This window comes from Dryobates pubescens, chromosome 1, assembly GCF_014839835.1.
Source record: "Dryobates pubescens isolate bDryPub1 chromosome 1, bDryPub1.pri, whole genome shotgun sequence".
Lineage (NCBI taxonomy): Eukaryota > Metazoa > Chordata > Aves > Piciformes > Picidae > Dryobates > Dryobates pubescens.
The window spans coordinates 54,669,041-54,696,815 of NC_071612.1; the positions used below are offsets into that span (position 1 = coordinate 54,669,041).

General features: G+C 35.0%; 1 protein-coding gene across 1 annotated transcript; it reads left to right on the forward strand.

The window, feature by feature from the left end:
- Window positions 1–51: 51 nt before the first annotated feature.
- Window positions 52–14,212, forward strand: CEP44 (centrosomal protein 44). The gene is made up of 11 exons (XM_009900812.2): window positions 52–86; window positions 3,106–3,273; window positions 3,807–3,954; window positions 4,930–5,076; window positions 6,655–6,762; window positions 7,965–8,093; window positions 8,468–8,677; window positions 11,720–11,786; window positions 12,707–12,831; window positions 13,088–13,125; window positions 13,878–14,212. Exons 2-11 carry the CDS (start codon window positions 3,185–3,187, stop codon window positions 13,933–13,935), a joined length of 1,119 nt encoding a protein of 372 aa, XP_009899114.2. The 5' UTR covers window positions 52–86; window positions 3,106–3,184; the 3' UTR covers window positions 13,936–14,212.
- Window positions 14,213–27,775: the final 13,563 nt, after the last annotated feature.

Sequence of the window (27,775 nt, forward strand, 5' to 3'; positions counted from 1 at the left end):
CAGTCTGCGTTTGCCTTGCACCAGCTCCTGAGGGGGACTGTCTGCCGGGAAGGGCTTTTCCATAGCGGGGGCGGCACTTGGCGCGGGTGAGCGTCAGGTTCTCTCTCGGGGGCTTGTCCCCGCTGCGGGGCCGGCGGCGCGGAACGGCTCTGAGCCTAGTGCTCTCCCTCTCTTCAGAGACGGCAAGCCTGAGGGGGAGTTGCGGCGGCCCGGTGGCCGGCTGATCTGCGGGTGAGGAAAGGAGAGTGGGGCGCTGGCTCCCATCCCGCTTTTGAGATTTCGCCTCGGGGCTCTGGCTACAATCCCGCTCTTGAGTTTTCGCCTCAGGTCGCTGGCGTGGCACTGGGACCACAGGCGGGCTTGCCGATGGCAGGGCCACGTTCCGTTTTTTTTTGCTGTTTCGTTGGCGCCAGGGCAACCGTGCAGTTCCTTGTGCGGGTCACTCGACAGCAAGTACTCGGTGCTTGAAGCGTGTCTATTGCAGTTGGCTCTATAATAGCAAAGTACAGTATTTGCCCTTGACATTTTTGCATATCTGCACAACGGTGTGATCTCTCAGTGCTCCATGTAACGAATTACTCTCAATATAATTAGAAGAAATAAAAAAGTCTTTTTTTCTGTTAGATATTTCAAGCAAAGTGCAGTGTCAAGATACTTGTTAACTTGAGTGGTTTTCTTGGTGGTAGTTTTTTATCTTTTATGTCATTGATTAGTGCTTTGAATACCATATGCAATTTTCTTTAAACCAGTTGCAGTTCTATGGTGTTTCTTAAAACTTAATTATATCTGATTTTATTCTGGTTAGCAAATGTTCTGTAATTGTTCTGTCATGAATTCCTACAGGTAAAAGCCATGTGCCGCTGTAGTGTTCACCTTCCCAAGATGTTCAAGTCTTTTCTACCAACTTAACTAATTTTTACGATCTCCTGAGCTATTCAGTTAGTAGTTCCTGTTTTTTCAATCTAGAGGTCCAGTGGAGAAAGGATTTTTGATACTTACAGGAAATGGCTTATGTGATTACGTGAATACCTGTGAGAATGTATTTAAGTATTTGAATTGCAGGTCGGATCTTCGGTATTATTTCAGGACTTGTTCAGACTTTTCTTGAGATCTGGTTAAATTGGCAAAACTGTAGGGTGGATCACTATGTGAAGTAACACAGGAAGAATGGCTGTTTCAGTTTCCAAATACTTGAGGTTGAATTATGCCTAGCTTTCAACAGTAAGTGTTGTGTACCTATATTTAGCATGACTATTAATCCAGAACCTAACAATTAGGAGGAAGAACCTAATAATTAAATAGAAAGAAAATACAGCTGCAAAGTGGAGTAGCCAATGGAATAAATTTCTGACAAGGCTTGAAGTAATATCTTTGGAGTGTAGGGCCTTTTTGATCTATGTCAGCAAGAGAAAATGCTGTATTTTGAGAATATCTCTTCATATATAGGCTGTCTGGCAGCCTGTCTTTACTGCTCCCATTGGTAGGCTTCAATGAGCATGTTTCCTCATAAGAAAAGAAATTCAGTGAAAGCAGTGGCAGGCAGTTATCTTCCACAAGAAAATTGAATTGAACAGCAGATTTCTGTTATAAGTGTTGGTAGCTGAGATAATTACTTTTACTGAGGATTTTGAGCAAAGTGCTGTTGAGGATGAAGTTCTTCACAAGCAGAGCTCAAGGATGTGTAGAAGAACTGTTTTTGTTAGGTGTCTGTCAATTTCCTGTACTTTAATTTACTCTTCCCGCCTCCCCGTTCTCTGTTAAAAAACATTGAGTTTGCAGTTTGCTAATAAGCTTTCTCAAGTTCTGTCAGTTTGTTCCAACTGCTAAGAAGCAAGTTATTTGTTTTCAATTGTCACTTAAGAGCTGGGCTATCATCCAACCTACGTTTAAAGTCTTGTGTTGAAAAAGAGCTAATAACTGGTTTCTTATGTGCAAACACTTCCAGGTTACAGTACATAGTACTCATAGGCTATCTCTAAATATAAATGTACTTTAAAGCAGTGGAGTGAGGGACAAGGTTCTTTAAAATAGGTATCAGTACTGATATTTGAAGATACTGCTTTAAAGGTGTTTCATCTTAATTGTCTGCCAGCCAGGTGGAGTTAACATTATTTTTGGACGTCTCAGGGCAATTTTTTGTTTCTGTGTCTGTTTGTTTTATTATTTTATCCCTTCCCAGTCTCCTCTTAGTCCATTGAGAAGCTACTAATAAGTTTTGTTTGGTAAAACATATTAAAAGCCTGAACTTCGTTTATTTATTTATCCCTTTGGTAGATCTGAAAACTGATTTGAATGTTGGTGATTTCACACTTTGCTGGTTCTCTTTTGTTGTCTTCCCCCTCTCCTCCACCTTTTCTTTTTCTTTTCCTTTTCTTCATTCTTCAGTTTCCTTACAACTTTGCAGGGAGAAAGGCACCTTTTTGTAGTTTGCACCAAGTCTTTAAGTGTGTCTCTTCTATGAAACTAAGCCCACAATTAAAGTGAGTTCTCAACTTGTGCTTTACAAAGTAAAAGTTAAAAAGGGACCTTTTGGTTATCATCCCAATAAACTTGTGAAACTTGTGCCTATTTTGACATATCTAGGCAGTCTGTTATTCCCTTTTCCCTGACCAATTTTAAGTGTATTTAAAGGATCAGCTAAATAAAGAAGTATTGTCTGTGTTGAGTTGCTAGTACTGCCTATTGATGTTTGCATATCCAAACATTGCTTTTCTGTCCAGTGAGCTTGGGGCCAGGTGAAGAGAAGAGTAAAAATCATTCTAAATTAAAAATGCAAAAGTCTTTCACTCATTATGGAATTTCTACTCTTTTGGAACAGTGAAGAAACTTGTGTTCACTTAGTTTTAGTTTGTTTAGGCAGCCCTAAATTCTTACTGTGCTTTCAGATATCATTAAAGATCTTTGGTAGTTGCTCAGGTTGAGGACTACTACTTGATCTTACTTAGAATGAATGAAGATAATGATGGTATTAATTGATCTTGAGCCATAGGTTGGTGCTGTAATACTTTGGAAATAGTAGCATCTAGAAAAGAGGACCAAAACTTTGAATTTCACTGGTAATTTGGTTGTGGTTTGTAATTTTTGTTTATTTTTTATTTTTTTAAGGATGGGAATGGACTATACTAGGAATGGACTATACTACATTTGTATTTTGTAATCTGAAAGAAGAATAGCATTTGGAATAATGGCAACAGGAGACCTACAAGGAAGTTTAAGAAAAATAGAACAAGGACTTCGTTTACTAAATTATCCAAGAGATGTGGATTACACAATGTAAGGGGCAGTGTGAATAAATTTATGCTAATACATGATGACAGCAAGATATGTAAATAAGATATGTATAAATATTGTACCCAGTGATGAATGAGCGGAACCTATGTCTATGCGAAGTTATAAACTGGAAGATAATAGGATGCAGTTTTACTGTTCTAAGCAATCCTTAGCATAATCCTGAGTGTATCACTGTCTTGTTCTGCTGCTGTTTTCACTTTTATAATTTCTTTGTAAATGCTAACAAAATTTTCTTGACACAAAGTTGAATGTTGAGAAGCAAATGCTGGTGGGCTTTAGATTGAAAATGTTAAAATTATGTAAGGGTCATGAAAGGGTTATTTTGAGCATTGTAGAGATAATAGTAAAGGCTGCTGAATGAGATACACCTGGGGAAAAAACCCTTAAAATGAAGGAGGTATTTGGAGATACCATTCTGGATATATTAAAATATCTTTCAAGTTAAATGTTTGAATTTATGTAATGAAAGGCTGTTGTTATCTTATGCTGTGTAAACCACTTTTGTTTCTCAATAGGTTAGTAAAGGGTGACCCAGCTGCATTTTTACCTATCATCAGCTACTCTTTTACATCCTTTTCAACTCACATAGCAGAACTTTTGGTAAAGTGCGATGTGGAGCTCACAGCAAAGACTGACTTGCGTTTTATTGAAGCTATTTATAAGGTATCTCTTCATGCTCTTCCCAGAAGAGACTCAATTTATTAGTGTGGCCTTATAAAAATTAAACATTTAGTATGAGATTTACTAGAAAGTGAATTTTTGTCAATGAACATGAATTATAATTCTGTTAGGATATAAAATGAGTGGTAAGTCACTGTGTGACAAGTTTTTATTTAGGTTTCCTGAAAACAAGGATGGTCCTTGTTAACCGAATCTCAATTTTGGGGCAGTTGCAGAAACAGTAATATTACTGTTTTATGTTAGTTTTGAAGAATACTGAAATATTTATTACACAATAACTTTCATGGAAGTGACCTTAGAAGAAATTATAACCAGCAAAACCAAATCACATCAAATTTGAATAATTGTAATGCAAGCTCAGTAAAGAAATGCAGCTATTTTAAAACACCATGCTGTATTGATATATAAAGTCCAATACTTAACAGTATATAAATTGGAATCAAATTCTTAACTGACTGAAGATAATTTTGAACTATTCTTAAAAATATCCATAAGCATATTATTATACATTTGCTTGATTTATTAACTGATACTAGCTTACTCAGATTAGTTTTCCATTTGAGGAAGACAGACTCCTTTACAAGGCAGCTCTGTGGTAGCCTTAGCATTCTGATGCATTTGCTAACATTAATACAACTTTATATTGTACATCAACTTTTGAAATTTTTTGTGAAACTTTTTTAATGTTAATGTCTACAGTACTTTATCTCATCAGATAAATTCTTGAGACTGAGTTAAATTTTATAAGTGATGTGAGTGAAATGTTTTTGGAAGAAGTATGTGGAAAGGCTAGTTAGAAGAAATAGCTGAGCATATATAAACAACCAAATGAGGAAAAAGTTTAACTGCTGAAGTGCGGAATGAAGTAAAATATTATAGAAAAATAAGAACCTGACCATGCCATTTCTACAGTGTGGTGAATTTGAAAGTGATAATAAGTACTTTATTTTGTTGCAGCTCCTTCGAGATCAATTTCAATATAAACCAATTTTAACAAAACAGCAGTTTCTTCAATTCGGCTTTGCAGAAAGAAAAATGCAGATCGTTTGTGACATTATCAACTGTGTGGTGAAAAGGCATAAGGAATTAAGTAACTCGAATAAGGTACTGATTAGACAATAACTTTATGATAAGTTTCTTTTGACATACTTGATGCTGCAGGTAGAAGTTGAAGATCGAGAAGCTCAACATGAGCTCTCAATGTGCACTTGCATCCCGGAAAGCCAATCAGATCCTAGGTTGCATCAAGAGAAGTGTGGCCAGCAGGTCAAGGGAGGTGATTCTCCCCCTCTACTCAGCTCTGGTGAGACCCCACCTGGAGTACTGCGTCCAGTTCCTGAGACCCTATTACAAGAGGGATATGGAGGTGCTGGAGTGTGTCCAGAGAAGGGCCATGAGGATAATCAGAGGGCTGGAGCACATCTCCTATGAGAACACACTGAAAGAGTTGGGGCTGTTCAGTCTGGAGAAGAGAAGGCTCTGAGGTGACCTAATTGTGGCCTTCCAGTATATGAAGGGGGCCTACAAGAAGTCTGGGGAGGAACTTCTCAGGATTATCAGGTAGTGATAGGACTAGGGGGAATGGAGTGAAGCTGGAGGTAGGGAGATTCAGGCTGGATGCGAGGAGGAAGTTCTTCACCATGAGAGTGGTGAAACCCTGGAATGGGTTGTCCAGAGGGGTGGTTGAGGCCCCGTCCCTGGAGGTGTTTAAGACCATGCTGGATGAGGCTCTGGTCAGCCTGGTCTAGTGTGGGGTGTCCCTGCCCATGGCAGGGGGGGTTGGAACTAGAGAATCTTGTGGTCCCTTCCAATCCTGACTGATTCTATGATTCTATAATTCTATCAGTTTATTTGAAGATACAGGTTTGTCGATAGTCAAAATTGGGTGAATAGTGTAAATTCCAATGTTAGATGCTTAAGTGCTAGATGGTATGCAAAAGACAAAGCTGCTTGTGCCTTGTGGAATAAAGAAAAAAATACTTACTGTATTTTCAATGAGTGATTTTTTTATTAATTAATTTAAAATTTTTTTTGTTTTTACACTTCCTAGGGAATGTTTGTATAACTTGCTGGACTTTGCAGGTAGATCTGAAAACAAAGCAAAAGCATCTGATATGCTGAAGTTCTGCCAATATTTAATTGAAACACCTCACTTGTATACCTCAGTGGTATACATCTCAAATCAGATTATTTTAATTAATAATTTGTCATACTTTAATGCATTTTTTTCTAAATGTATGCAGTTTAGCAATTGGTGCTTTAGTAAAAGCAGTTTTCAGTCTTCATATTTTCCTTTTTTTTTCCACATGAGTTTCAGGACTTCTATCTATATACTTCATTTTTTTGCTTTTTGGGGCATAATTACTTTTACCTTTTTTTTTTTTTTTATTAGTTTCTTTCAACTCTGGTGCAAGTTGATAATTTTTATTTATGACCAGCTTTGATGCATTCTTGCATAGGCCTTAATGAGTGTATGAATATGACATTCACTTTCCAGATATTTCCTTTTTCTTTTTTTTTAAACATTTTTAATTATTACTGTGCTTCAGAGGTTTAATGTGTTTCTGTGTCATGCAATATTCCTGCCTGTTAATGATGACAGAAAGTGGGGGTTGTCATCCCCTTCACAAGTCATGTTGTTCTCTGTTAGAAGTGTAATATTTTCTCCTCTTCACTTGGAAGGTTAAATCCCAAACAAGGAAAAAACTCAGGTCTTTACCACAATTTGGCCATACTTGGTATTTGAATGTCCTTACTGATCCTAGTGGGAGTGCTCTGAATTCCAAACAGGTATGAAAATTGTTTTTATGTTGTATATCTAAAAGATTAACCTCATTTGTAGCAAGTCAGGCTCTTTTCTGGGATATGTCCTTTTTTCTGGAATATGTCCATTTAGGTTTTTATGCTTGGTCAGTTTTTTTGGGTGGGGTTATAATTGTTTGTTTGTTTTTCCAGAGTGTTCTTGACTGAAATAATGGCGGAAATACAGAGCATATTGCTTCTCTCTTTGTCTGAGTAGTTGATCTTGAAGTCTTGATGATACAGATCTAGAACTGTTGTGTAAATTATATCAAATGAAGGGACTTCAATAAAAATGAAGATGCAATTGAAAGAAGAATATACATCTTGTTTGGAGACAGAAGTGTGTTTGGCCTAACATTGTGGAGTTTTCAGCATAGCTTTCAAAACTTTTTTCACTGTTGTCTTAATCTGTTCAGCAAAGATTTCTTAATGTAACATTCCTCTTCTGTTTTACAAGAGTAACACTTCATCTTTTACATTGTGCCACTTTTGGCCTGTGGAGTGGACAGCTTTCCTAGTATTTTCTCTGAAAGGCCGTGAAGTACATTTGCACAAAACTTTTAGGACTGTGACTTCCCATTAAATGTTGGTGATTTCTATTTGGAAGCAAACTACTGCTTTTAGCAGTAAGGAAAACTTCACAAAGAAAATACTTGGAATTATTTGTTTGGCACTTCTGCTTGTTGAATGACAGTACTGAATGAGTGTATTAAAAATTCCCTTGAATAAGAGAATTTCAGCTTCACTAAAATATGTAGGAATCTGTAGCTGTTCTGTAGCTGTTAAAATGCTGCACAAAACTAGTAATTGTGGTTTTTGATGTTTGTACTGTCTATATATATGCTAATACATACAGTCCTAGTCATACCTCCCAATCCATACAGGGAAATCTATCAATCCTTACAATAAGAGAGCCTTCACTACTGTTTATGGAAGGGAATCAAAGTATGCAGTACATTTGGTAAAGTGTGTGCATATTTATTTTAGAGTTCTTTAGTGTCTGTATGATTTTTAAAAAGTTAAGCAGCCTGCTGTTGCTTTCTATGTTTTGCCTCCAGTTGGAATGTGATTATCAGATTTAAATACTAAACTGATAGGTCTTTTGTCACTGATTTGTCTGACAATGGAAATGCTTTTGTAAGGAATAACACTAGTGATTTATTTTTTTTTCTTGTTCATGTACTGAAAAGAAGCCCCAAGTAGAACGTCACTCAGGCAGTGAAGTTAGTGGTGACCTTCATGCACTACCCCTTCCAGCACAGGGAGGTAATGAAGAATTGTATCCAGATCATGATGTTGTGGAACTTAAATGTAAACAGGTAAGAGTATTTATTCAAAGATGCTGTCTGCATGTATTCTTAACTTTTCTTACAGGGCTTGTCTAAAGGGATAAAGGTTTTAGCAAGATAGCTGGATGTTCCTTAGGTGTAACTAATGCATATGTAATAAGTATATTGAAAAAGTTGAAATAGTCTTCTAAATTGTACTGTCCTTTCAAGAGCAAGTCTTGCCAACAGTGTCTTTTAAAAGCTGAGTTCTGCAAGTAGGTGTATTATGACTATTCTGAAAGGAAAAAATATCTTCTAGTGTAGCACAATGTGGTTACTGAACTTTAAGATTCCACTTCATTCCATTGATCAAATGATTAATTATATCTTAAAATTAGAGGATATGTTCTTATCCATATTATCAGGTCATGGAAGATAATTCAGAGATTGAATTCCTAAAGATTCAGCTTGCTGATTGCCAGGAAAAGCTTCATAAGCTAGATTGGATGGAAGATAAACTGCATGTTTTAGAAGAGAAACTGGAAGGAAAGGTGATCATAGATGAGAAGGACTGGAATAACTTGTTGAGTCGAGTTTTGCTTCTTGAAACAGAGCTAACATTGCAGTCCCAAAAGGTATGTTAACTTCTGTTCTTCTATAACAAAAGTTTCCCAGACGTAGTGTTGTAAGCCTGTTTCTGCTCTTTCTGGAGCCTGGTTTATGCTTTGTCGCTATTTTTTAAAGACATGATGTGAATGGAAGTGCTGTTTATCAAGTTGGTGGTATATTTTTCTTAACTGTAAAACTCCTTTGGTTTTTTTCGTGCTCTATAAAACAAAGCTCTCCATTGGAAATGGTTTTCCTTGCAGGAACAGCAGGTATAGCTAAGTCTATCTTCATTAGTAATTACTGTCTGTGTTTTTACTTTCTAGAGATTCACAGTTGGGTTGGGTTGGATGGGACCCTCAAAAGTCATCTTCTCCAACCCCCCTGCACTGAGCAAGGATGCCTCTAACTAGAGCAGTCTGCCAAGGGCCACATCAAGTCTGATCTTTAATGTCTTCAGGGACAGCACCTCAACCACATCCCTGGGCAACTTATTTTACCTCTCTCATTGTAAAGAATTTCCTCATTATGTCTAAACTAAATCTACCTTGCTCCAGTTTAAAGTCATTGCCCCTCATCCTATTACTGCAAGTCATTCCCCAGCTTTCCCATAGTTCCCCTTCAGATGCTGAAATGCAGCTCTAAGATCTCTCTGGAGCCTTCTCTTCTCCAGGCTGAACAGCCCCAGTTCTTTCAGCCTGTTCATAGGTGAGGTACTCCAGTGATCATGTGGAAAGATCTTTTGAAGACTCTTAATTACACTGTCTTCAAAAGTTCAGTGTTTCTGTAGTTGAGAATTGTCATCCTAGTGGCAGATCTAAGGATTTCCTTATTCTGGTCTGCATTACTCTGAATTTCTTACACTCATCTGCTGTTGATTACATTGAATATATAGATTTCGTTCTCCAAACTTGAATCTGATACAGAGATGCCCTTTGGAAGGTTAAGTCTTCACTTTACATAGCTAATGTTGACAAAAATATCACAGTATCACCAAGGTTGGAAGAGACCTCGAGGATCATTGAGTCCAACCTGTCTCCACAGACCTCATGACTAGACCATGGCAAATATATGGCATCCTCAATGGAAAATACACTGTTAATAGAAAAGTTAATTTTAATTTTAGTCCTGTTCTTCATCAGTGGCTCTTTGAATGTTTTTTTTATCCTGATTTGCTGGTCTTTCTCCTTTTTGTCAGTCCCCTTCTGCCCTTCCTATTTCTTGTCCATATTAATTGCATTTTTAGGTGTGTGAAAGTGCTGCAGTTGTGGTTAGATTTGTTGTTTTTCATACTATTGGAAGGTACTGATACTCACATTTATAGAATTTCACTTATGTGGATGTAAGTATTTTGAGATGCAGCATTTTAAATGCAGTTTCAGGTCAGCAATGGCTCAGGTGATTTACCATTAGAAATCAATTTCTTATGGATATTTAATTTATCTATGGACATATCATTAGAGATATTTGAACATATTTTCTACTGCTGTCAGTCGTGAGAGGTCTTCAGCTAAACAACCATAAGATAGCTTTGTTCCCATTTCAAGTGTATTCTTTTCAAGAATTATTTGTTCATTTGTGACAGTACCAGTATGGGAAAGCTTGTGTTTCAGACTAGGCTTGTTGTTTTATTTCTGCAAATTTGGTTTGTTATTACTTCACTAATATGTTTATCACAGTCATGCTAAGGTATAGAATAGTATTAGAAAATACTTACTGCAAGTTTTTGAGTTCTACTAAGATAATTATATTAAGATCTGAATGTTGCTGAATGAAATCATCTGCTGAAACAAGCTTGAACGTAGTTTGCGTGTGGCATTGTTTCCAATTTCTTTTTCAAAACAAAGTAAGATGTTTTTGTATTAAAAAAATAATAATTAAAATCTTCAAAACCCTACCTTTTTTTTTGTAATAGACATTTGAAAACTGCCAAGAAATAATCGTTTGGTCCAGAGAATTGCTGCTTCTTTGTTTCATGAAATTACATTCAAGTTGTGCTTCCACAGATACAGAAGCAATTCAGAATTATTCCTTGTTAGTCTTGAGTTTTCCAAAGAACTTCTGATATCTCGCCAACATAGCAGAAACACTCTTAATATCTGTCTTGCACCTCTGCAAAAATGGCAGCAGCTGTGCACTTCGCTATGGGAAAGTCTGAAGGGTACCAAAGGCATTCCAATGAAAAGAACTGAGCAGAAGTAGTCATTTAGAAGTAGTTATTCATTTATGGAAGAAATATTCATCATTATATTTTTTTCTTGACTTCCCACACAATACCTGTATCTCCCTCATTCATTTATTTGGATATACCTTTCACTTGTTAACAGATACAATTACTTCAGTTTAAAAAGTAATATACTTTATAAAAGGCTGAGATTTCATATCACTAATGATAACTCATGGGTTAAAACAAACTAGAAGTTTGAGATTTATATATTTTTTTTTTTTGTAATAATTAGAAAAGTGTACTCAAAATAATTTATTGTGAGTACAAGGTTAGCTGTGTTTTGGAACAACTCTTTTTTTTTTTTTTTTTTTTAAGCTAGATTGAGTTAAACTGAGAAGCTTTCTTAAAAGAGCCCTCTCTTTCAGGAGCTTAAAATAGACTTTGAATTTGAAGCAATTAGGTGAAATGAATGTCAGTACATCTATAGGCTAATTTTTTAGGATTGAGGAGCTGAATTTCTGAATATCAACCAGTAGCAGAAGGTACTCTTATTTTGTTATGGTAACAGCAGCCAATGTCAAGGTGTAGTTGTTAGCACAGACCAAGAACAGTCTGATCATTCTACTTAAACCTAAGTCATGTAAACTATATTTGAACCTGGTTTTGACCTGTTTCTGCACAGCAATGTTGATATTAAAAAAGCTCCCATGAAAGAGCCTATTTTTTCAATGCAATGTATGTATGCAAATGTGGTTTTTAGTCTTGTAAAGATGTTTGTGCTCCACCAACATATCTGGATGGTGTAGCAACTGCATACATAATTAGTACTTAAACATACTTTTGTTCAATCCAAAGAAGATTTAAACAGAGTATATTGTTATAATGCATTAAACTTATGTTTCAGAATATATCAACAGAGCTCAGCAATACAAATCAAGAATGTACTTCTATTAGGTTTCCAGTTTCTCTTGGTGAGTATTAATGGTTTTCTTTTTAGTTAACATCGTATGCTAAACATTTCTTGCTGACCTTGGCTAAAACCCTGTTTAAGCAGACAGTTGCAATTGAGTGACTTTTAACTTGAAGCATGCCAAAAACTTCAGAAGTTAACCTGCTGCCAGTCTTAACTCTTCTATTTGAGATTAAATGCTTTGATGTTCTTTTTGATTGCAGTGCTCTTCAAGAATAGCAGCTGTGCAGAATATACTTTATTATTTAATTGATGAAAAATAATGTAATATGATTTTAAATACAAAGTAGTGTAGCTAAACATGTTCCAAATGGGAGATCCATAGGCAATGGCTGTGCTGAAAATATGGATAAGAGGACACTTTTTGTCTTTTTCTAAATAACAAATAGTATTCCAAAATTGTAGAGTATCGGAGCTTTCCCAATGTGAAAAATAGTGTTTCTGCTGAATGTAGAGCTAGGGAAACAGCAAGAACTTCATACAGCTTTTAAGATAATCAAGAAGGTGATGATTTTGTTTGTATTTTTGCTGTTTATAAGACAGGTAGCGTAGCACAAATACATGTTTGAACAGGTAATTTACAATAAAAGTAATGTATACTGTTGGAAATTGCTATTAAATGTTTGACCCACTAATTAGACTTTCTTTAGTGTTGATTTTAATGTAATTAGGATAAAGGTAGCATTTCTAGTAATCTGTTTGGATTTTTTAAAATGTTATATGTAATGTACCGCACTTACCTTATTCTCAGATAATGAGAAACCTGTTTTGGACCGTTACCAGCAGCTTTTCTTTTTCTCCTCTCTTAACAATGTGTTCTCTTCTGTTATTACATACTGTAAATCAAGCTATTTGATAGCTGACCTTGCAGTAAAGGACCAAAAAGGCAAAGGTGACACAAAACTGAGTATGTCTCCATAGATACAGAGAGGAAGGAGATGCCAGAGAATCTTCATCAGTCGTCAGGATACAGTTCACCGTTATCCACAGACCCATCTCCCAAAGCCATGACCATTAATTCTCATAATCTGACAGGCATTTCAAAGGCAAGTAAAACTAGCAAATGCTTAGTTGATTTCCTTCTGAAGTCCAGAGAACAAGTAAGCAATAGTTTTAGTTGTGTATATAGTAGTGGTGAAAAACAAGGAAACTATGCAAAACTACATCTATGACTGTCTCATCCTTTTAATACGTAAACAGTGGTTAAATTCACATCTTCTCTATGCATTTTTCAAGTTGAAAGTCCATCTGAAGAATATTAGCTTTGAAGAGTTCATTAACTTTGTTGTTTTTAAATTGCAGGAGACAACAAGACAAAGAATGGAAAGGATAAGTAAAATGTAAGTAATAGGAAAGGGCAGCAGGAATTCATTTCCCAGAAGGGGGATGTACTGGACTAAGGCATAAAGAGAATGTACATATGTGTTCCAAACCTCAAAGTTCTGTGTCAGGTGTGGCATTTCCTTATGACTCTGTTGGATAATAAATCCACTTACAGTTCTGTATTTGTGGGATGAGTCACTGTTTTGGTTCTAAAAAGAAATAAAAAGCATTCTTAATAGTATTAACTAGAAATTAATGTGTTTAGATTGTGGTCGACAAGAAATATGTTACGTTCTGATAGGAATTTCCTGGTACTTGCAACTTTTCTTTCTGAAAAATAACCACAGTATCTATTTTTTTATTATTTAAGAAGTAAAGCCAATTTCAACCTAAGCATTGTGATAACTGTATTAAGGTGTATTTGATATTAGCCCTGAGATCTGCAATGAATTTTTTTGGGGGGGATATTTTTATTTTACTTGAAGAGAAATGTTTCTTTAGCGAGAGAGGTCTATTCTATAAATGCTTGGTCTGAAAAAAAGCTGCTGTCTCTGTAGTGTTTTAATTTTATAGTGTGGCTTACTTCTTTCTTTATGAATACTTAAGATTTATTGATATGTGAAAGGCATTTAAAATACAAACCAGTTGCAGAGTAAACTTAAGGTTTCATGTGGCTTGTTAGTACTTTGCATTCATTAGAAAATTAATGGCAAGCTGGGCATTTCTTAATGTCTTTTAATCAGTGCATGTAAACCAAATTTATTTTCAGAATGGAGGAAACCTCAGAATTGTTGAAAACATTGAGCAACACCTCTGAGAAGATCTAAAAGCACAGGTCTCTGACCCATTTTCTGTGGACTTACTGATATCAGAACTAATACCGCATTTGTTTGCACACATTATATTTTTAATACAATAAATTTGTAGTGATCACGAGTACTTTTAGCCATTGAATAAACATTTTTCTAATGCATCTGTGTATTGATTTCCCTACCTACCCCCGGTCCTAATTTTTTGTTTTAAAAACTTTTCAAATAGCTTTCAACCCCCTCAGTTTGTGAAGTCATTAAAGCAGTGTATTTTTGTGTTGACATTTGCAGCTTAGTGTGCTAATATGTTTTTTGAAGTGCAGGCTTGAGGACTATGGTTTACATCCTGTTTGGAAACATTCCAGCTGGGACTTGCATATTAAACCCAAGAGGCTTTCTTACACACCATCTTACCATCTGTACTGTTGAATAAGTTTTAATGAAAACTTAAATACACAATTTCAAATATATGCCTTTTTGCTGTTGTTTTTTTTTAAGTACACATTTTCATGCTGAGCTGGAAAGCACCAATACATTAACACTGACAAAGTGAGAGCTAATTTGATCCTAAATGCTAAAATGTGCAAGGAAGTCCATGGACTTTGACTGTGAGAGATGTTGACTGTTTTAGTGGTCTTACACATTTTAAGACCATGAGTACAGATGAAAATCATCCAATATAGAGATACACAATATTTTAATGATTTGAAGACATATTAAAATTCATCTTTAGAGATGTATGCAAGAGTAAAATTCTATAAACCATCAAACCAAAGATGTGTGAGGTATGATATCATCAATTAATTACTCTGTGTAAATTGGTACTTGATCATGTAAAGTTTCGTTTTGCTAAGATTCTCCACTTAAAAAGATTTTTTTGGCGTTTAATATCACAGAATCAGTAGAATATTTTTTTTTGACAGTGTTTTCAAATAAAGGTGAAAGCAGCTGTTTGGTGTTATATAAATGGTATTTTAACAGTAATTAAATTGACTTCATGGTATATACAATCAGGAGAACATACAGTGATTCATTATGTTATATAAATTATATTAGAAGTTTGCAATAAAACTTCCAGTTGTTATAAAGTAAAACGGAAAGTTACATTATATTAAGATATTTTGCTCCTTCATTGAAAATAGATATTGCAAATCACTGTACATTAGCCTAAAAATGATATGAGGTTTTCTTCTAAATGTTAGATCCAATTCAAAAGAACATAGTTGATATTTTGTCAAATAGGACTACAGCACCATCTTGTGGAATCTTGACTCACAGTAATTACCAAAGGAATTAAAAACTCTATTCATGTAATATTACTGCTTTAAATCAGAAATGATTAACTCTCTTTAATTTTTCCTCTAGGCCTTGGAGTGAAAAAGGCTTTTACATTAAATAAGATCATTATTGTGTATGATATTTGATTATGTTTGTGGCAAGAACCAGAAGAATAAAATCTGTTGTTTGTTCTTGATGCTATGGCAAAGATGAGAAGTATTAGTACAAATGATTGAAGTTACAGGGATTTATCCTTGAATGCATCTGATTGATGCAATAAGTGTTAGAAAAAGGTCCTTCTGTAAGTGTGCAGTTTAATAGCATCTCCAATTAATATTGCAAATTTGAAAATATGTCTCTTGCATTTTGTTCCAAAGCTTAAATCCAGTAATTTTTTTTCTGCACAATTGGATTCAGCCTTTGTAATGAAAGATTTGACTTCCATTTTCAGAACCAAGCAGCGGCTCACTTTGATCAAACTGAAGCCAAACCAACTGGCACATATGTGCTATGATAATAAATATCACTTGAAGTACTACTTTTTAAAGTTACTGAATTTAATTGTTAGTTTTAAAAATAAGTGTTAGGAATTTTGAGTCAAGAGTTATTTTGCCAACTATATTTCCTCAAACATAAATAATTTAACCTAATAACAGTATTTATGCATTATGTGGAATAATTAAGCATGATGCATTAAAGCAGCATGCTAAAACTGAAGCTTCTGAAAAAAAATACAGGTTTTTTAGTAAGATTCTAAATCTGAAAACTTACAGGATTCACATTGGATACAAGAGTGAAAAAAGAAAATCTTAATGAAAGTATACACTTCAATTTGTCTGATGTAATTAAAACATACTGTAGAAAACATAAGAATCCGCTCACCCCAGATCTATAGTACTGAAAGGCAGTCTGATAAACCTCTTCTAGGTACAGTTTTGGTTTGTGTATATAATACTATGTGTGAAAGTCTAGTACTTGGAATTATAAATGCTAAGAAAATGATGGCAGTTATGGCATTAGAATATATTCTTTATGACATACAGCTGTTTGCTGTCTACCAGCAAACACTTTATTGCTAAGTGTTTTGCAATTGAATGTTGTGTTAAAAGCTGTGTTTGGCATTTATGCACTGATCATAAATTGACTTCATATAAAATATCCTCTTACTCCTGCAAAGGTTCTAGTTACTGGGAGGGCATTGAAAGAGATTAGTGCCTTTAATTATTTCGTAGTTGATTTTATGACTTTGGCATTTTTTGTTACAGGCATGACTTTGATACACTTTTGATTTTGATTTTCTAAGCTTTCTTGATGGTCTTGCCCCCAGCTTGAAAGATTGACGTAAACATGTACTAACGAATACTGAACTACAAGAAACTTGCAATGATCTGTTCTGTGTTTGGGAAAAGTTTGTGTGTTTTACTGTACAGGTACCGTTTTACCTTAGCAACAAATTAGTAAATCATCATGACCCGTGAATCACTTCTTGCTTAAGGAGAGAAGTTGTCTTGAAAGAGCAAACTGAAATTCTAGTAGAGATTTTTATTGCCTTGAAAAATGTATGCTGCAAATATGGAGGTCTTTCCTGGTTATTGAGATAAGGTCCACACAGCAGGACATTCTATTGAATGAGATAAAAATAAAATGACAAGGGAAGAAGGAAATAGGCAGGTATCATGAGGATGTTTTATTTAAATGGACTGGGCACAAAGTTAAGGCAACAGCAGGGGGAAAAGATAGGAGTAAGGCTTTGGAGCTATCTAGATGGGATGGGAGGGTTTGGGATGGATATTCTCTTTGGCAGTAACAGGCTATGATATTATTACATTATTCTGTTTATTGCACATCACCTTCAGTTTTCTGGAAACTAAAAATCCCTTCTCTCCTAAGGACTTTATTGTTACTAGATTAGTGACATAGTTAATATGCCTCTCTTATAATTTATGAGGTGAGTAAATACTTTAGTGCTTTGTTTCATATTATAGTATTTCAGAGAGACTTTTCCCAACCTTCATTAAGTCTATCGTGGTGATTTTTGAGTGCTGTAACATCTTAGGAAATTTATGAGGTCTGGTCTAGTATCACAGATATCACAATTACCTTGGATACAATGGAAACTAAAGCATTGTTCTGTCATGGTGTTACTGACCAGCCAGAGTTGTGTCTTCTCGTCACCAGATATCATTCTACTCCAATGTTACCTACAAGCTTTCAAAGTGTTACAGGATATTTCATGTGTATTGCCTCAATATGAAGACAGTAATATTACTTCAGCAAATGATCTCATAGACCTTTAGTTAATGTGAGGATGGAATGTGACAGTCAGTATGTTGAATCTTGTGCAAGTCACAGACATGTAAGTGAGAGGAAGAGACAATCTGACAGGTTATTTAAAATTACACAGAAGTCAGAGTTTTCAGGCTTTATGTAACAAACCTTTCAGACCTGTGGTGACCCTCAGGAGCACACTTCAGCAGATAGTTAACTTTATAGAAATCCACCTCAGTTAAGTTGTCTTGATTATTCATTTAACTTTTTTTTGTTTTGGTATAGTTTTGGTTTGTTTTGTTGTGTGTGCAGTGTCTTCCACATTGTCTTGTTTCTACAGTGCAAGTCCTATCAGGTATGCTGTTTGTGTTATGCTTATGTATTTAATGTTTGGAGGAGGAGTATTGGGATTTTTTGTTGTTGTCTACCTGAGCAAGCTTTAATGTGAGTGCTTAAACCCCATGTGTGCTCAGCAGCATATGTTAGGTCTGGTAATCTTTGGTATTTTCACTCTAAGTCCGTTTAAATATAATTGTAACTGTAGCCTATGTAAGCATACCTAAGTTATCAGTAAATTGAGTAGCACAGGTCCTGACTTGTTACCAGGGCTTGTTACTGAGGTTAACACAGGCTGCAAACTCAGAAAGTCCGTTGGCCAGCAAATGCCAATCTCTGTTGCTGTAACTGCTCTTGCTGATAACCAAGCTGGTTTAATACCTCCAGCAGCATATGCATCATTAAATGAATGTGGGATCTGAAGTTAAATGATGTTCTCAGTATTTTGTGTTACACAACTGTGATATCCAGTGTAACCTGTGATGGCTGTTGTTACAGGGTATTTTTATGTATTTTCCTGTGGGAACTAAAGAGGAAAATGTATTTTAAAAAATGAATGAAAAGTTTTAAAACATAACTTATTTATTTACATATTTTAAACAGAAATGATAAAATCAAGCAAGGAATAATCTTTGTTTAACTCAGGTTTTTTCATAACATCTTACAAATAAAGAGTTTTTCCTCAGCTTGGATTTGTCTGAACTCAAGATTTCTATTTTGAAATGGACTCAAAGTTGTATCTGGAATAGTTTAAGGAATAGTAGCCTGTTTCATAAAATAAGTTTGCTATTCATGCAAAAATAATGCTTTTAAATCTAAACTTTAAGTCAGGTCATTTACTAGATGCTTTTTTTGTTTGGTTGGTTTTTGTTGCTCCAGTGCTGGTCATCATACAGAATAAAATAACTGTTACTGCAAATAGAACCTATAGCATGTTTGTCTAAACCATATAAATTAAGATACATGTTTTCTATTTTGGTGTAGTTTATTGGCGAAAGTAGACAGATATGTCTAGTATAATATAAACAGTTTAGTCTTAGCTACATTTTTGTAATAGAAGATTGACATTTGCTGTTTTTTCCAGATAACAGTAGCTAGTGTTGTCTTATCAGGAGAAAGGTTAGCTGCAGTTCTGTAAGTCATTGAGAAGATAAGAACAGCTTTGAGTAATGGAGCAATAGTGCAAGTCTGCAGCAAGGCCTTTGTGCTTGGGAAAAAATGAGACTAAAGAACTTCCCGATAAACTGACAAAACCAGCCATTTTTCCATGTAAGGATTCTGCATAGATTAGAAATACGAACTTCAGATAAACATGTCAAATTATACAAAGTTCTTTAACTTTAAAATTATAATGGGGCCTTTAATATAGAAAATATTTCAAAATTGCAGGGTTTTCCTTTTAAGAGACATTCAATTCTATGTTTACATTTTTTCTTTCATGTGGGCCCTTATTTGTAACACTGAGTCTTTGTTGCAGATATATTCCCATTTTAATTTTTTCCTAACTTTTAAGAGAAGGTAGCAAAGTATTTTCTTAAAACCTCTATAGAAATTGCTGGTTTGCATTTCTTCCATCTCTAAATATGTATCTGTTCCCTTGATAAAGATTTTCCTGATATTGGCGATGAATATGTTAGTGCCCGTAGTGGTAGATAGGCCCAGATAGTTCCAGCTCTGTTACTATCAGCAGATGTGTCACATAGTCCTTATCATAAGTTCAGTTAGATCTATTTTTGTAGCTGGGGAATTTTACTCTCATGTCTCCTCCTTTCCTCTACTTTCTCCATACCCAGTGTGCTAATATTTTCCTGCTTTACAAATTGAAGCTATGCTTTTCCGTTTCAGAAGCTGCTCCTTGCATTTAATATCTGGGAGAATGAGCTCATTGCTTCTGCTACCAGTACTAAAGCTGATCCTCCTTTCTAGTTTTATCTTCATATTTCCTGTTGTTAAAAAGGAAAAAGATGACTACTGCACATATTTCAAGATAAACATAATTTATACTGTGATTATGTAAAAGAAAAAGAATCCCAAAAACAAGAGCTTTAAGAAATGCCAGAAATACTGCTTCCAGCTGTATTATTCTAATATGGTTATATCATACCTGATTCTGAGCATGCTGTTAACTTAAACCCTTGTGCTATTGTTATTGAATAATGTTGCACTTCAGCTTGTTTGTTTTTCTCTCCTTCAGTAAGGAAGAAATTGTTAAAGGTATGCATTATTGTATTAAGGATTGTCTACGATCTTCATAGCCTTTTCAAAATTACAGGCTTCTATATCCATATATTATTATTTCTTTACTTGTTACCCCTGATTTATCCAGGCACTTTCTCAGGTTAAACATTCTTTTGTGCATGTTAGCTCTATATGAATTGTAATCTTTAATGAAGAATATTGCAAGCATACTATTAAACTAAATGAGGTTGGACCAGATGACCTTTAAAGATCCTTTCCAACCCGAAACATGATTCTATAAACAGAAATTCTCACCTGAATATTCCTTTAAAACAAAGGTATTGAAGAAGCATCTGCTTCTCCGTTTGAGTCTTTAGATAGCATTGTATAAGTGTTCCTATGACATGAAGAAAATCAGATATTTGTCACAGGAAGTGCAAAAAGACAATATAGATGAACTTGATGGGTGGTAGGAATGGGTGTACCTCACATAATTGCAGAAACTGCAACTTCAAACTGCAACATTCTTCAAAGTGAAATTATTTTTGTGTTGTCAAGTGGTGTAACATAAGTTATTGCTTACTACTTAATAGGATCTTTAAATATAAAATCATTACATCTAAGTTAAACTCCAAGTGAAAAGACAAACACCTTTAAACTGACCACTCAGCTCACTTAACCATGGTGTCCATTTATTATGAATGACTTTATGCATTTTTCCCTTGTGGGTTTGTGAGGCCTTCTGTCTGGTACTAAGCTTTAACAACTGGTCTGCCTAAGACCTTAAGGCTCTTCACAAGTCTCTGATGAAATTGAGGAAGATTCAAAGCTACTTACTTACATAGCTAAAACTGCATCAGATGAACTGTGAGAAACAGGTACCATTGCAAATTCAAGTTACTGTTAAGATTCCTGTCAGCAAAGGCAGTAATTTCATCCTTTTCTTGCAAAAGCAACTAAATAAAGTATTACACAAACATCTGTCAGCAGAGACTTTAGGGTCTAACCCTCAGCTAAGCTGGAAGGCTATAATGAAGGACAGTTGGTCCAAACTGCTTCTGCTTACATGAGCCTTTGTGTCTTTGATATATAGGTAGGTCACATTTGTGACAATATAATTTTCTAGGAATAATCTGTCCAATATAATTAATGCAGTCTGTTTAAGTTTTCTTCAGGCTGCTTTTGTTATTTATCTCTGGATTCTTAAAATGCTCTGCATCAAATGTGTTATCTTTAAAACTGCTCAAATTTGCTGTTCTGGTTTTCACTTGTAAAGCAGTTGTTTCATAATTTCTGAGATAAGCAGAAGCCTTCCGAGCTCTTTTCCATACCCTTGTCCTGTAACATGCCAGCAGAACTTGCCGTCCTCTCTCTTCTAAAATCATAATTATTCCACTGCTTATCCATTAGATTTCCTGTGGCTTCTTCCTCTGCTTTAATATACCTGCTTGCTATTAAAACCTCTCTTCAAAGAGCTGTATTGTTGGGTTTTCTTTTTTTTTTTTTTTAAAAGTTTTTCTTTTTCTTTCTTCCCCTTCTTTTAAGGTACTTAGATTCTTCCAGAGGTTTTTCGAAGCTCAGGGTGATCTAAAGCTTGAGCCTAAAAAGCCAAGTCCAAATCCCACAGGGAACAGGATCTTTGTCGTCTCCTTTTTCTAGTTTTAAACGGTGTTACTGTTAATAATCTTAAACATAAATACCTAATAGTTAAAGCAATTAACTGTGAAGACATTTTTTTTAAACAGTTAATTTCAGTGTTCAAATTTCACTTTCATGGACTACTTATATTTCAGAAGCCCTGTATTGTCTCTTCTGTAGCCTTCCTGTAAGGATCCCCGATTCTTTGCTTCAAACACTACCTAGAAACTATTGAAAGCAGTTTAAATTGCTCACTGCTTATGAAGTGAATCTCTCTCATGGTATCTCAAGTCAAGATTTTTTTGAGTTTTTTTTTTTACATTGAGTCTATACAATCATAGTCCTTAATTCCTCAACCTTTTGGTTAGAAATCCTGCTGATGCTAGAACCAAGGGTAGCTGTCTTGTAAAACTGTCATCTTGCTCAGGAAGGTGTATAAAGTTTTTTATAGATGGGTAGTGATTTGTTTATGTGGAGAATCTTGTTATAGCACTGAGTAATACCTAACTATTCCAGGGATCTTTTCTTGAATGCGTATCCGCACTCAGATGTTCTTTCCATGTTGAAAGGTGAGTTTGCTACAACAGGGCCATATTCTTGGTTCGGAGTCCCTGATGAAGAAGTAACATTGAGAATTGTTGCCTGACTGTGTGTACATGATTTTTTTTGTTTGTTTGTTTCAATGCCTAACTCTATATTAATTTTTTCCAGAGGGTGTTGTTTTAGGTTACCTTGACCCTTCATAGCATGTATGAATATGAGTAAATGCAACACAGAACCAGTGGCAACTGGCAAAAGTGGTTTGGCAGATAAAATGTATACAGTATTACATATAATTAAGGGGGGAAAGACCCAAATTAGTGTTTGTTTTTAAGCACTTAAGGATAATTAGAAGAACCATTGGTTTTACTAAAGCAAATATCATTGATTGCCTGTTAAGACTAAATCACAATGATCAGAAAACATTCTAAAAGTAACTGGGTTATTTTAATTAAATGAGTTACCCAATGGTGGATGTTTTATTGTCTCCAAATCATAAAGTCCTAGCATTTCTAGTGGAAATCTCTCATTACCCATCTGTTGTTTCAAGGTAAATATAAATAGAAATACCTGTTTTTATAAATATATAGAGAAAGCAGTCTGAGGTCAAGGAAGATCTTGGCTGGTGCAGACTTTGTATGGGCATTATTTAGGCAATCTATCTCAGCACCATGTCAATAGAGCATTTAAGCTAATTTTCCTTCCAGTTAAGTAAACCTGAGGTATATCATTGAGTGTTTACCTTCCTGGGATCGAAACACAGGACATAATGTGAGTGAGTTGCTTGCTAATCAAAGCAATCAGTCAAGGTAATGAGGGAGGATTTTCTAGTGAGTAGTGGAGGGAGGTTAGGGGAGACATACACAAACTCATTGAAAGTAGAAACATGATTAGTGGATACAGACTTGGGAGGATTTGTGTTAAGAGTTGACAGTGAAGAAGTTTTGCAGTCTGCACTCAGGAATGATGTTTGAAATGATGTTGAATGATGTTTATATTTTTTTTTATGCTGAGCTGTTTTATACTATCACTAACCATATTTTTCTGAGATATGGCAACCACGGAATAGCTATGGACTTAAACTGAGAAAGTAACTACAAGCTCTAATTTAAACTGAATTGCTACTTAAGGGTGGACTTTATTTTTTTACTTGGTTGCTGTAGTTCTTACAACTATGGATGTGATTTCGGTAGTACTTGGCCCTCATTTATCACTTTTGTGTGTGTCTTTTACATCTAGATTTTCAAATCTGGTTTTAAAGTTCATTTAACATGCCAGTAAGCTTTTGTTTGCTTTTGCATACTCAATTGTAAGATAGTTTCTCTTAGTACAAACCTATACTGCATTCAAACTTTATTCAGTTGGTCAAGACTAGTTTCATTTCAGATTATGGAAAGTGATTCAGAAACACCTGGAGCCAAGATTTATATCCTTACCTAAATTCTGAAAGCACTGTGTTTTTTATAGCTCTTTAGAGGAAAGGCAGGAACTGCATTAACACTTGTTAGAAGAACAGTTAATGCAATGCTGACTAGAACTTCAAACCCCCTAATATTAATGTTAAAATGTTTTTTAAAAAAGGAGGAAGAGGCAATAAATTTAAATATTTGATCTTTAATGAAGGAAATTACTTTTTCTCCCTCTGCAAAAAAAACCCAAAGCAACAAAACAGTCAATTTTTAAGTCATTTGAGGGACATTATAGTAATATGAACCGTGCCTGCTTGCTTCTTTATTTTCTGTTGATCTGGTATTGAAAATAATGACCTGAAGTCCTCCTTAAAGTTATTTCACTGGAATAAATATGTGCAGATTTTAAATCCTCACAGGTTACACACACCACTCAGAGGTGTGGAAAATTATTTATTTCTCAAAGAATTGAAATATCTCATTCTTATTGAAAGTTATCTTGGTTTTAGCTTTTTATTGTAGCAGAGAGATTCAGGCCTAGTATGTTGGAAACCTAGGTATCAAGTTACAAGGATTTGAAAACCTCTAACTTAAGTGCTTTTGTATGGTAATGCTATATTAATTGGAAGACTTGTGTCTGCATAAAGCTATTCTGATGTTTAAATCCTTCTCCAGCGATGATGAAAATTACACTATGTGTGGCCTCAGGCCCTGTAATCTATAGTGTGTAATTCCCTTCTTTAAAGTAGATAGAACCACTGGTTAGACATTCTTGCAGGTTTCATCAGTCCAGGCCACTTTTCTAAACTAAAATAGTGTAATGATGCCATCTTTTGCATTATTTATTAAATTTCAATTATCTGGAATTGTTGTTCATCATTGACAGCACTCCGTTCAATACCAGTTCACTTGAGCTAGGGTGATCAATCATGCTGTGTGATTTCTCTGAAGAATATAAACCCATTCCAACACTACATCTGTTAGTATAATACTGGTCTTTCCATGCAGCAGAATGTTAAAGATATAATCATAATGGCACCATTTATAGGTGTCTATTCACGTGTTTTGATACTTTAACTATGATGAGTTACTTCCTGAATAAGAAACAAATATGTCTTGGGATAAGCTCTTCTATCCAAGTGATTCTCTTTATGAAATGGCATTTTGATATATACATGTTTAAAATAACTTCAGGGACTTGAAAGCAGCAAGTGTTTCTAGTATTTCCACAGCTATTGGAAGTGTTTTGCGTATGAAAATGAAGGTGATCAATTATGGTTTCACAAATGGGCAAGCAAAATCTATTAAGACTCTCAGGAAAAGTTGTTTTTGTAACTTTCCTGATGAGGTAAGCCTTTTTCTGTTTAAAATCTACAAAATAAAATAATGGTGGGTTTTGTGTTTGTTTATTTTTATGATGCCATCATGGTACATTGGTTTTTATGTTCTATCTCCCTAAAAAGGTTTTCTGGAGAAAAACAAATTTCTCCAAGCATTGGAGGAAACTGACAAAAGCTGAAAAGTCTGTCTCTAAATAGAACATAGTCTCTTCTGTTGTCTAAATCCCCAGGACTAGTCTCTACATTCTGTTGTCTTTCATCTCTGTATCCTTTTCTCCACTTACGTCTAGTTTGTCTTAGTCTTTTGCAGCCAGTGCAACGTTAGGTCTCTTTCTGGACTAAAGAACTGGTATATATTCTAAGGCTTATTCACTGAAGAAATAATTTTTCACGTGCTTTACGTAATATGTAAGTCTTCAGGTACTGTTAGGTTTAAAAAACCCCAAATCCTCAGTGCTCATTTTTACCTCCTTCAGGGCATTGATTCAAAGCCAGTTTAGAAGCGTTATTTGGTCACAGTTCAGAACAGTGTGGGTTTTTTTTTCCTACTCAGCTTTTTTCTGTTGTTCTTTTCTGATGTACAACTGTCACACAGTAGTACTATTTTTATGAATGGTTTCATGCTCAGTTTTGTATAACTACTGGATACTGGATTGAAGGATGATAAATGCACGTGTCTTATAGTGGCTTTTACCTGGTCATTTGGCCTAGAATTAGAACATATAAGATGATTATAATGAAAAGAGCAGAGGAATTACCAAGAAAATAAACATCAATGGATTCCTGAAAATATGTTACAGCAAAAATGAAGTCTTGTGATGAGGGGAAAGACAATTTTCCTAAGGGTATGTCTATCTTGGCAAGCATTTGAGCACCAAGAGACTATGTCTTCAAGGTGAAACAATTTGTAATGTGGACTTGGTGTCCCCTGTGGTGTATACTTCACGTTTTGATTTGGGTTTTTTGGTCTAGCTCCGTAGAATGAATATTTATAAATAGTTTGAATGTTTTAGCTGCCACAACAGTTGGCAAACCTGTTTTTGTTAAATCTGACTAATTTAAAGTTCCAGAGGTATTTGCAAATTTGCCAAACGTGACAAAAAATGAAAACAATGTAGTTGTTCTTGTGAGGCTAGGATGCAGTTAGTGGTAAATTAATTTCATATGTTTATTCTATCATGTTGTCATGGATTGTACTTTTAATTTCACACCATGACTGTGGGTTGGATAAGCATTGGCCTGATTTTCAAAATTGCAGATTGCTATAAAAGATTTTGGGAAAGAAATATTTTCTGCTGTTTCTCACAATTCTACACTTGCTCTTTTCTGCTATTTCTCACAATTCTACTCTTGCTTTTCTTGGCATTAGTATTCATATATCTTTCAAGACTTAAACTGTTTTCACTGATTAAATTGTTATGGTATGTTCTCTTCCATATGATGATTATTTTTAAGTGAACAACCACCTACTTTTTTAAGTAACATCAGATGTGTTTTTTCTTTTTGGAATATGTCAAATGTATTGCCTTATAAATTGGAATAACAGCAGGATTCAAAGAAGCTGTTAAACTAAATCTAAAGAAAGTTGTAATCAAATTAGGATGCTTAAGTACAAAACTGTCTCTCAAAGGCCACCAGAATTCAAAAGAAATATTAAAAATTCACGTGGTCCAGGGCTTCACAGAACTATACATCTATTTGCACTCAGTCCTAATTAGTTTTGAGAAGCATTTCACCCAATCAGTATCCAAAATCAACTAGCTCATTTACAGTAATTTTCTTGGAGTTTTGTCTGGTAGATGTCTTTGGAGCCCACTTACTGCACCAATCTGCATGTAGGGTTGGTGACAGGACTTACCTTTTGTATTGTGAATTAGGACAAGTATTTTCCTCAGCGGTGGGAATGCAAATATGTGTTTCCACTTTAAGGGATTGTCCTAACCTCCAATCTGTAGAATAGCTCACTTAAGGAGTGTGGGCTCTGGTTTGATGGGATTTTTTTTTTTTTTTTTTTGTGGGTTTTTTGATGGGTAGACCAGAGTTTCATGTTTTTTATGTTATTGTGGCCCAGACAATTTCCTCTGTACTACTTTAAACATCATCACCATGTGTGCTTTAGAAGAGAAAATGTCTCCTGTAATATATAAGTACTTGTAATTTGGAGAGTGTTTTTTCTGTGAACCCAAATAGGGAAAGGTATCTTACTGTAGGCAAAATACATAAAGCCCAAATATTTTATTTTGTTTCTCCTTCTAAGAGTTTTCTATAGTTGGCTCATTTCAGGGAGTAGCTTAAAGGGATGAAAGAGTGGCTGAGGTCAGGGAAGGAAGGCATGGGAACGTGTTAAACTGGCTTTACTGATGGAACACATGTTTGTATCATGTAACTATGCCTTAATACAGGTACTTGGATTTTTTGTATTCCTTTGAGGGAGGAGCTGCTCAAGTACTTAAGCATTTCTGCAGCACCTCTAAACTTTCTAGACATGAAATTGTAATTTATTGGAGCCTGTCACAGTTCTTGTCAGAATTAAGTATACTCAGCAGTATAAAAGTAATTAATTTTTATCATTTATTTTAATAGTTTTTTTGCATATAGCCCTAAGCATAAGGCTGCCTAACTGTGTGTCCTAACTAACAATTAAGGTATTAAAATAAGATTATATGTAACAATAAATAAATGCAAACCCCCAGGCACTTTACATATTACCCAAAAGATAGGATTAATTAGTTTTTGGGGTTTTTTTTAATCTCTTTGCTCCAAGAATGGCTTTAAAAGAAAAGCATAAATTCATCACAACTGGCCAAAGAATTTCTATTTGAGAAAGGTGTTTTGTGGGTAATTACCTTGTCTCCCTGCACTTGGGTCTCA

What these genes read in the sequence shown, in the direction of transcription:
- CEP44 (XM_009900812.2), top strand. Translation starts at nt 3,185, where the DNA reads ATGGCAACAGGAGACCTACAAGGAAGTTTAAGAAAAATAGAACAAGGA. An exon ending in AGAGATGTGGATTACACAAT is followed by an intron (nt 3,274 to 3,806) that starts GTAAGGGGCAGT and finishes GTTTCTCAATAG; the next exon opens with GTTAGTAAAGGGTGACCCAG. An exon ending in TAGGTTTCCAGTTTCTCTTG is followed by an intron (nt 11,787 to 12,706) that starts GTGAGTATTAAT and finishes ATGTCTCCATAG; the next exon opens with ATACAGAGAGGAAGGAGATG.